Genomic DNA, 10,783 nt, shown 5'->3' on the forward strand with positions numbered 1-10,783 from the left:
TATTGCCACTTAGCCAGTGTAATACACAACCACCAACCGAGATGACATAGAGGTATCAAGTGACACGCAAGGAGCAACGACTTTTGCACCTGCTCACAAGTTTATTATATTCTTTCGAACTGGGGAATTACTGGTGGAAACAATGCGGCTAATTGTTGTTAAATTATACCTAAAACTAACCATTTCGGAATTTGTGTGGCAAATAATCTAAAATTATAGACGTCTTCATTCATTTGATGTCTCAAATTATGATATTTCTTATTCAATGGATTCAAAACAATCGTTATTATTTGAGGCTGAAAGTTGAATACTTACATATATATATATTTTTTAAATAAAATCTAACCTCTACACTCTCAAGTAGACTAAAATTAGTACATTATCATAAATATTCTATAGCGTTTGTTGACAGTAGCCTACCCCTCTTTTGTATCAATGAAGAGCCAATATCGCAATAATAAGTTTTCTCATTTAGGGCAGACTACGTTTTCTCAGCCGCTCTCCAAGGTGCTGCATTTCAATCACGTGGTTTTGCGTTTTCATCACCTCACTGTGCTGGCCAAGGTGCTGCATCAGAGACGTCCTTGTTACATTTTTTTAAGTGAGAATAATTTACTGAGATGAACAGATTAACAGGCCCTACAACTTTCTTACAGTATCATTACAACAATAAAAACAAATGACCTTTATGTTTTTGGTGTCATTTGGGAACAATAGTTTTAGATAAAAGTAATGTTGCTCTCATGGAATGTAATTTTTGGGGTATAGCACCTCTGAAGAGAGAGAAGATGTTTGACTTGCTGCCTCTAGAGTGCAGTGTCTACAAAGGAACAGAACAGAACCAATCCTATGCTTAACTCCGAAATCACACAGACCATATGCCAATGGATCCCAATGATAACTGACACAGCATGCTAGCAGTAGCCCTGTGTTCAGAAAAATCTCAACACTGCATATCCCAACACTTACAGTCTGGTAGTCTTTATTATTCAATTGTTTTATAGATATATTTACTATTTATTTTAAGAGAATTCTTCAAAAATGTAGGCTTAAATACATCAGGAGACTACAGTACCATGAGTAATGAAACTTGAGTTTCATAGACAAAAAAAAAACATTAAAAATACATAGAAAACGTGTTTATGATATAACAAGTAATGGAGGCAAATAAATAAATTAACAACACAATGGCAATCTATATACAGAGCATTTGGAAAGTATTCAGACCCCTTGACTTTTCCCACATTTTGTTAGGTTACAGCCTTATTCAAATCTACACACAATACACCATAATGGCAACAAACACAGGTTTTTATCAATTTTAGCAAAAACATTTATAAATACTGAAATATCATGTTTACATTGGAAGCGATTACAGCCTCAAGTCTTCTTGGGTATGATGCTACAAATTTGGTACATTCTCCCTTTCTTCTCTGCAGATCCTCTCAAGCTCTGTCAGGTTGTATGGGGAGCGTCACTGCACAGCTATTTTCAGGTCTCTCCAGAGATGTTCAGGTTCAAATCCAAGCTCTGGCTGGGCCACATTCAGAGACTTGTCCCAAAGCCACTCCTGCGTTGTCTTGGCTGTGTGCTTAGACACCTGTTGGAAGGTGAACCTTCACCCCAATCTGAGGTCCTGAGCACTCTGGAGCAGGTTTTCATCAAGGATCTCCGTACTTTGCCCTTGGCATTTCATCAGACCGGAGAATCTTGTTTCTCATGGTCTGAGTCCTTTAGGTGCCTTTTGGTAAACTCCAAGCGAGCTGTCATGTGCCTTTTACTAATGAGTGGCTTCTGTCTGGCCACTCTACCATAAAGGCCTGATTGATGGAGTGCTGCAGCGATGGTTGTCCTACTGGAAGTTATTCCCATCTCCACAGAGGAACTCAGGTTCTGGACCATCGGGTTCTTGGTCACCTCCCTGACCAAGGCCCTTCTCCCCCGATTGCTCAGTTAGGTTGGGCGGCCAGCTCTAGGAAGAGTCTTGATGGTTCCAAACTTCTTCTATTTAAGAATGATGGAGGCCACTGTGTTCTTGGGGACCTTCAATGCTGCAGACATTCTTTGGTACCCTTCCCCAGATCTGTGCTTCAACACAGTCCAGTCTCGGAGCTCTACGGACAAATCCTTTGACCTCATGGCTTGGTTTTTGCTCTGACATGCACTGTCAACTGTGGGACCTTATATAGACAGGTGTGTGCCTTTCCAAATCATGTTCAATCTAATCAATTTTACCACAGGTGGACTCCAATCAAGTTGTAGAATCATCTACAGTGAGGGAAAAAAGTATTTGATCCCCTGCTGATTTTGTTCGTTTGCCCACTGACAAAGAAATGATCAGTCTAGAATTTTAATGGTAGGTTTATTTTAACAGTGAGAGACAGAATAACAACAACAAAAATCCAGAAAAACGCATGTCAAAAATTTTATAAATTGATTTGCATTTTAATGAGGGAAATAAGTATTTGACCCCCTCTCAATCAGAAAGATTTCTGGCTTCCAGGCGTCTTTTATACAGGTAATGAACTGAGATTAGGAGCACACTCTCAAAGGGAGTGCTCCTATCTCAGCTTGTTACCTGTATAAAAGACACCTGTCCACAGAAGCAATCAATCAGATTCCAAACTCTCCACCATGGCCAAGACCAAAGAGCTCTCCAAGGTATGTCAGGGACAAGATTGTAGACCTACACAAGGCTGGAATGGGCTACAAGACCATCGCCAAGCAGCTTGGTGAGAAGGTGACAACAGTTGGTGCGATTATTCGCAAATGGAAGAAACACAAAAGAACTGTCAATCTCCCTCGGCCTGGGGCTCCATGCAAGATCTCAGCTCGTGGAGTTGCAATGATCATGAGAACGGTGAGGAATCACCCCAGAACTACACCGGAGGATCTTGTCAATGATCTCAAGGCAGCTGGGACCATAGTCACCAAGAAAACAATTGGTAACACACTACGCCGTGAAGGACTGAAATCCTGCAGTGCCCGCACGGTCCCCCTGCTCAAGAAAGCACATATACATGCCCGTCTGAAGTTTGCCAATGAACATCTGAATGATTCAGAGGACAACTGGGTGAAAGTGTTGTGGTCAGATGAGACAAAAATGGAGCTCTTTGGCATCAACTCAACTCGCCGTGTTTGGAGGAGGAGGAATGCTGCCTATGACCCCAAGAACACCATCCCCACCGTCAAACATGGAGGTGGAAACATTATGTTTTGGGGGTGTTTTTCTGCTAAGGGGACAGGACAACTTCAGCGCATCAAAGGGACGATGGACGGAGCCATGTACCGTCAAATCTTGGGTGAGAACCTCCTTCCCTCAGCCAGGGCATTGAAAATGGGTCGTGGATGAGTATTCCAGCATGACAATGACCCAAAACACATGGCCCAGGCAACAAAGGAGTGGCTCAAGAAGAAGCACATTAAGGTCCTGGAGTGGCCTAGCCAGTCTCCAGACCTTAATCCCATAGAAAATCTGTGGAGGGAGCTGAAGGTTCGAGTTGCCAAACGTCAGCCTCGAAACCTTAATGACTTGGAGAAGATCTGCAAAGAGGAGTGGGACAAAATCCCTCCTGAGATGTGTACAAACCTGGTGGCCAACTACAAGAAAGATCTGACCTCTGTGATTGCCAACAAGGGTTTTGCCAACAAGGGTTTTGCCACCAAGTACTAAGTCATGTTTTGCAGAGGGGTCAAATACTTATTTCCCTCATTAAAATGCAAATCAATTTATAACATTTTCGACATGCGTTTTTCTGGATTTTTGTTGTTATTCTGTCTCTCACTGTTCAAATAAACTTACCATTAAAATGATAGAGTGATCATTTCTTTGTCAGTGGGCAAACGTACAAAATCAGCAGGGGATCAAAATACTTTTTTCCCTCACTGTAAAGGATGATCAATGGAAACAGGATGCACCTGAGCTCAATTTGAAGTCTCATAGCAAAGGGTCTGAATAGTTATTTAAATAAAATAAGGTATTTCTGTCTTTTAAATTAGCAACAAATTATAAAAAACGTTTTTTGCTTTGTCATTGGGGTGTTGTGTGTAGATTGATGATAGAAAAAAAATATTTCATACATTTTAGAATAAGGCTGTAACTTAACAAAACGTTCCAAATGCACTGTATATATACACATACATCATTTAGCAGATGATTTAATCCAAAGTGACTTACAGTCATGCTTGCATTCATATAGGTGGTCCCAGCTGGGATCGAAACCCACAATCCTGGCATTGAATGCATCAAACGCTACTAAATGAGCTACAGATGACAATTATTAAAACAAAGTGCTTTTTGTACAAAATATTATTGGGTAATCCACATGCATCTTTCCAGACATCTTTGTATGGAATGCTCCTCAAGAATAATTACACAGGACATTAATTGCATGTATTTCCGATAATGTGAGTTAACAATAACAGTACAAAGATACATTCAATACATTGACCACTTTATTCATAAGACAGTATAATGCATGCATTCTCTATATAAGGTTGTACATTATTCCAACAGTATCATTATGCCAGTTTAAAGGAGGGAAAGGTGTGCTGGTATCTCTCAGTCACCAGGTAGGTAGTCAGGCTGTGGGCAGTGTGGAATGACATGACTCAGACTAGTCATCAAACTGCCTGGATATGGAAACATGTCTCTGTCTCCTTGGCCCTGTCTTTCCTATAAGTCTGAGGGCAGTCTGTCTGTACCCTAGACTACTGTTGAACAACAGGTGAACCATGTCATGGTCCTTGTGGCCAAGGACCCTGGGAAGGAAGAGGGAGGCCTTCTCTGTCCTGCGAGTCTTCAGGCCACGCTTTGGCCGGCCCTTTCCATTGATTGACACGTACCACAGCCTCTCAGCGCTCGCCCTTCGCCTGTTGCTGCTTCCTGTTGAGGTGGAGGGAGTGGTTGTCTGGTAGTTGCGGGAGGCGTAAGTGTTGTAGCCTAACTCATGGATCCGCTCCATGAACTCACACTCCTGGTTGAAGGCAGCCTGAGAAAAGAGACATTTAGATGAAACCAAATGCATTACAACGAAAGCTTTATGACTATGTTATTTTAAAATGAGACTGAATGGTAGTCAATTATCCAATTATTGAAGAGAGAGAGAGAGAGGCAGACGGACAGAGAAAGATCTCAGCGATCATGCCACATTTACCGATGCATATAGTCCTCCTTTTTCGTTCATGGCCAGATATCTGTCAGAGAACAGTCCTTTAATCACCACCACTCCCACATCCACTGCTGCGATCTCCAATATGCCTGGATAGAAAAATGTATTCATTCTCATTTCCCGCGACACCAAAACGTCATGGCAATGTAATAACAATGCTATTCTAATGTAGAGACACTTTTGAAGTTGCCTTCTGATCACTCCAATTTACCAATGCATTCGTGACGGGCAGAAAAATGAACTGCATATTAACGTGCGTAATTGGTAAGAAGTGTTCTCGTTTTCATGATCTATCTAGGACTACTTTAAAAGTGTTTATGTATAGGCTATTCTTGTTCGGCTACAGCCTATATAGTGGCTGAACATAAACTTCATATGCATAGCATATAACAAGGCATAAATATACGAGCGTAAGTTATATTGTACTCACTGAAAGGGTTATTCTCCTCCAGGGTCCCGTCTATTCTCCCATTGGGATGTATTTGTAAGTGATACTTTGTGGCACAGTACAACTTTCTGTGTCTCGGTGCTCCCCCAAGGTGCTCGTACACTCCTCCACGCCCCGCAGCATCCCTGCGCTGCCTCGAGTTAAAGCTCTGATGCTGTGGAGTCGATGTCCTAATCGCCATAGAAGAACGGGGCTTTTGGTGACTGGGATGCATCAAATTCAACACTAACAAAACCAGTATTATAACCATTATGGCATGGCCGAAAATAGGATTTTAGTCCTTTTCCATGAGTGCCAAAATCGGAATCAATAGTTTCCATCGAAGTCTTATTAGGTCCATTGATTAATCCACACCGAAAAATGGATACTCTTCAAACATCTACTTTTTACAAACGGTAGTTAGAATTGATTGAAACAGCCTCTCATGACAAATATAGCGCTCACGAGAGAACGTCCAAGTTGCGCGCAAAAATAAAATAGTCATCATTCAAGGCAAGGCACCGTTTTGTGTGAGCTATGTGTGCAGTATGTTAGGCTATGGATGGATAAAATTACATGACATTACACACAGAGGCTCATTGCTGAAAGCCGCATCACAAAGGGCGAGCCAGCCATCTAAGGGCAGGGCTCTCCTCTCAGCTTTACTTTTGATGGATCCAAAACGCCAATTAGACATTCCCAAATTAGACACTGGGTTTCGACATAAATATTCCCCCTGGTCAATTCCATTCCTGGCCACTTGGTGAGAATAAGCTAAAACGAAGACATCGGCTGCGAAGATGGCAGAAATTGTTTCAATTTCTAAACAGCTAGACATTAAAACGTTATTTAGAGGGCAGACATAATAATAAAAAATATATACATATTGTTACATCAAGTATTCATACAAAGAATGCATAGGCTAGACCCCTAACAAGATATTGGTAAATGTTATGACTGATGTCTGTCTGCTTGTTTTTCAGTGTCAAAATACATCTGACTGAATAACAAATATATATTTTGAAGAGTTGGATGTATGGAGTAGAGTTATGGGTTATGCCATACAGTAAGGGTGCGTGGGTAAAACTGGGGAAGCCAGCGGTGTTTACTGTTAAATCATATACCTTGCGACCATGATATATAGGCCTAAAGGCAGAGACAATAATAAGACCTTTGTTTTATCACAAAAACCGAATAGCAACCTCTCTCCTGTGAAGTCCACGATGCAAATTGCATGTACCAGACAGTTGTTTCCGACATTTTCGGGCCACCAAACAACCATTGATTTAGAACCATAGAGAGTTACCGCAAGTTGCAAAGAAAACAGCAGCTGCCTCAACTATTCCAGCAACTCCAACATTTCGGCATCACCAAATCACCTCTGCTTAGTTTAATACAGTGAAACTAAAAGATACCAAAAACAATTTAGTCCAATCAACATAAGCTAAATATGATGTGGCTGTCCATGGTTCTGATTTCTCCTTGCGTGTGTGTGCATGCGTGCGCGCGCGTTCCTGCAAGTAGAAAAACATGTTGACTCACCCTACTTGTGGAGAACCGCCATCCTCCTTGCTTTCATGTTGAGGAAACATCTATCACTATGCCATACAGTACATACAGTACACACCTATATTTTTATGTGTCCTAGGCTACCTTTCTAAAATGCTTTCTCACTAGAAACCCTAGTTAACATTAGTCTGCTACTGTACATATTGAACTTCCATCCTCTCAGGCCAGGGGCACGACAGTGTATGAATTAATGGTTGGATCAGAATTGCAATTATAATCATTGGCCAGTATGGAGAATTAAGTAAAACCACAAGTCCAAATCCCTATTTCTGTCCATGGGCTAATTTCGGAAAGGGACAATTTTAACTAGCTAGCCACCGGAGGACAACAACAACAACCCGATGCAACAATTCAAGTTGTTTCTGTTAATGATGTATGCTCTCAAAGCGATTTGATAGGAGTAACGCCAAACTCTGGCTTCCCATGACACTTTTATTTCCCCCTCCAGGAACATTCACAGTTGAGCTCGCTCAGTTTAACTCAACGATGATTGGCAAATTATTTATACTTTTTTTGTCAAGGGTGGCAAAATGCTCGCTGGCTTCCCTTGCATTCAACGCTACAGGCGGCAACAATGTCATACTTTTTTGGACCAGACAGTATCAGATAGATGGCCTACATGTAGAGAGACAGAGGGGCGCTGTTTCTCTCGCTCGGATGCTTTCTCCTGTGAGATACATTCACCCTCTTGCGAATTGAAGGACAATTATGAAACACAGAGAGCTGAAAGATAAATGATTTTATGTTATTATTGTTTGTTTTCTTGTATTCTTTGTTGGGAAGCCTGGCTTCCCTTGGCTTGCATGAATATACGCTACTGATGCGATATAGACTGCAAGTGTAAAGGACGTCACGTTGCTTTCTTGGCGAGTACCGCTTCCTCCTGATTCGGCTCATACTGAGGCTTGAACACAGGATCTCTGCCTCTCAAACACATCTGACCACCCTCCTGAAGAGTCTTACCCAGTCGCTCCGCAAAAAAGCATGCAAGTGTAGACAGTTCAGGGTTGAGTTTCACACATCCCCATCTGCTACACACTAAGATTACTAAGGCAACACATGATCAGCCACAGAGCAACGTCCCTGAAGCAAGTTCAGTGCTTTGCATAAGGGCACAATGGTAGTTGGTGGCACCTGATATGCTGATGCAGTCAGATTTATACTGATGGCAGATTCAGTTAGCAGCTCACTCCCACCAAATATGTCCAGTCAGCAGTGGGACTTGAACCGTCAACCCTCTGCTTACTGGCCCGTTTCTCTAACCTCAAGGCTCATTGTTACTGTCCATTCACCTCACTTGGACGTTACACAGAAGATTGGGACTCCATGTTCTCTCCATTCTTTCTCACACTATCCTAGTTCACCGTAAAATATTGAAGTTTGCTGAAGCCAAGATTTGAACCCGCAAATTACTCCTGCTAAAATTGCTTCCATCTCGACAGCGTTGTGGTTACAATCTTGATAATTAGCACCCCATCGTTTAGCTACATATATATCATGCCCTAGGCATTATGTGAGAGTGGGGCGCTTGCTCATAAAGCCATAGATCCATGGCATATTGCACAGAGTGTACTCACTGGATGGTGTCGATAATTTGCCCGGCCCTTTATAAAATGCCTGTTGGCCACACAGTTTACCAGGGAAATCTGTTGTGTAGTTTGTTCCACTGTTTAGCTCATAGGCCTTAAAAACTGACTATCGTCTCATGTTTTTGCTGGTGACTGTGTCTGTCTGATGTGGTGGGACTGAGAGTATAGTTAGATGAGGCACTTTGAAGTATTTTTGATCTGAGGGCCCGGTTAGGGTTGTAGAGGATCAGGGTTGTTGGGCTTTAGGGTTGGAAGGTTGTGAGGCTGTAGGGTTGGAAGGCTATAGAGTTGGAAGCCCTTCTGTCTATTGAGCCAGGACTGTATAGGGGTTGTCTGTCTCTGAAAGAGAGTAATGTCATTTCTTTGTCGTTTTCTGTGTTTTTCATCCGGTCAGTCTGGATGACGGACAAAACAATATTTTTCTCCTTTACTGAAGTCTGTCATTGGAGATTATTCTTGAGCGAGAAGTCAAAGTGTTTACGTCGAGTTGAATTGTTTTAATGAGTTCCAGATTGCAAGAGATAAACACTTGTTGATAGAGATCGCCGACCTCACAGATTAGCTAGCTGAAAATACTTACCACCCTCAGGGCACAGCGACAATTATCACTAGGAGTAGGAAATCACCTGAGATAAATGGTTCTGAACTGGTCTATGTATGAATATCAACTGCAGGCAGGCTGTGGAAACACAAGACCTCCAGGGTTAAAGGGTTAAATGTTGTTAGCTTGTTATAGAGCTTTGACCCTTGGCCCCGGATCTAATGATTAGTATACATCTTGCGTAGTCATCAACTTTGTCCAAAATAGAGATGATCCGAATATCAAAAAAAAAATATATATATTATTCCCTATATTGTCTCAGAGAATTACACCCCTATTAAGGAACATAATAGGCTTATGACTCAATAATAAACCATTGCAATGCACATACAGGCAGATCACCGACCTTGCAGGTTACCTAGCTGAAAATACTCACCACCCTCAGGGCACAGTGACAATTATCTTAAGGAGCAGGAAACTATACAAGTATAGCCCAGTACATCACTGGAGCCAAGCTTCCTGCCATCCAGGACCTATATACTAGGTGGTGTCAGAGGAAAGCCCCAAAAATTGTCAAAGACTCCAGTCACCCAAGTCATAGACTGTTCTCTCTGCTATCGCATGGCAAGCGGTACCGGAGCGCCAGGTCTAGGTCCAAAAGGCTCATTAACAGATTCTACCCCAAGCCATGAGACTGCTGAACAATTAACCAAATGACCACCCAGACTATTTACATTGACCCCCTTGTCCCGCTTTTGTTTTTACACTGCTGCTACTTGCTGTTTATTATCTATGCATAGACACTTTACTCCTACCTACATGTACAACTTACCTCGATTAACCTGCAGCCCCGCACATTGACTCGGTACCGGTACCCCCTGTATATAGCCTCGTTATTGTTATTTTATTGAGTTACTTTTATATAATTTTTTACTTTAGTTTATTTCATAAATATTTTCTCAACTCTATTTCTTGAACTGCGTTGTTGGTTAAGGGCTTGTAAGTAAGCATTTCACGGTAGGATCTACACCTGTTGTATTCGCGTGTGACAAACACAATTTGATTTGATTTGAGATAAATGGCTCGGAAATGGTCTATGAGTTATTTGTTGCCTGAGAAGTTTAGCTTTGTTCATCTTCAGTTCTATTGATTATGACAAAATATTCATAGATATTTGGCCTTATTTGTATATCTTACATAAAATGCTTCCATTTATACATTTTTAATATGATGTGATTATCCATATATTTAAAAAGATGATCAATATGAATCCTTATTGCTTATAGACTAACACCTCTGCTTTGGAAAAAAAAGTAGTGAAACAATCAACTAACCGCTTGTCACGTCCTGACCAGTATAAGGGTTATTTGTTATTGTAGTTTGGTCAGGACGTGGCTTAGGGTATTTTGTTTATGTGGTTCGGGGTGGTGTTTTATGTAGTAGGGTGTTTGATTCTAGGTTTGTATTTCTATGTGGTCTCTAGTCT

At 41.5% G+C, this 10,783-nt stretch overlaps 1 protein-coding gene across 1 annotated transcript; it reads right to left on the bottom strand.

Moving 5' to 3' along the window:
* Window positions 1–4,439: 4,439 nt before the first annotated feature.
* On the bottom strand, window positions 4,440–6,154 carry LOC100195676 (fibroblast growth factor 3). Its single transcript, NM_001140705.1, is given in 3 exon segments — window positions 4,440–4,991; window positions 5,157–5,260; window positions 5,602–6,154. Coding segments are annotated over 3 exon segments (747 nt in total). The 5' UTR covers window positions 5,870–6,154; the 3' UTR covers window positions 4,440–4,616.
* Between the last annotated feature and the right edge of the window lie 4,629 nt (window positions 6,155–10,783).

Source organism: Salmo salar, chromosome 16, assembly GCF_965601325.2.
Source record: "Salmo salar chromosome 16, fSalSal1, whole genome shotgun sequence".
In the NCBI taxonomy this organism is placed as follows: domain Eukaryota; kingdom Metazoa; phylum Chordata; class Actinopteri; order Salmoniformes; family Salmonidae; genus Salmo; species Salmo salar.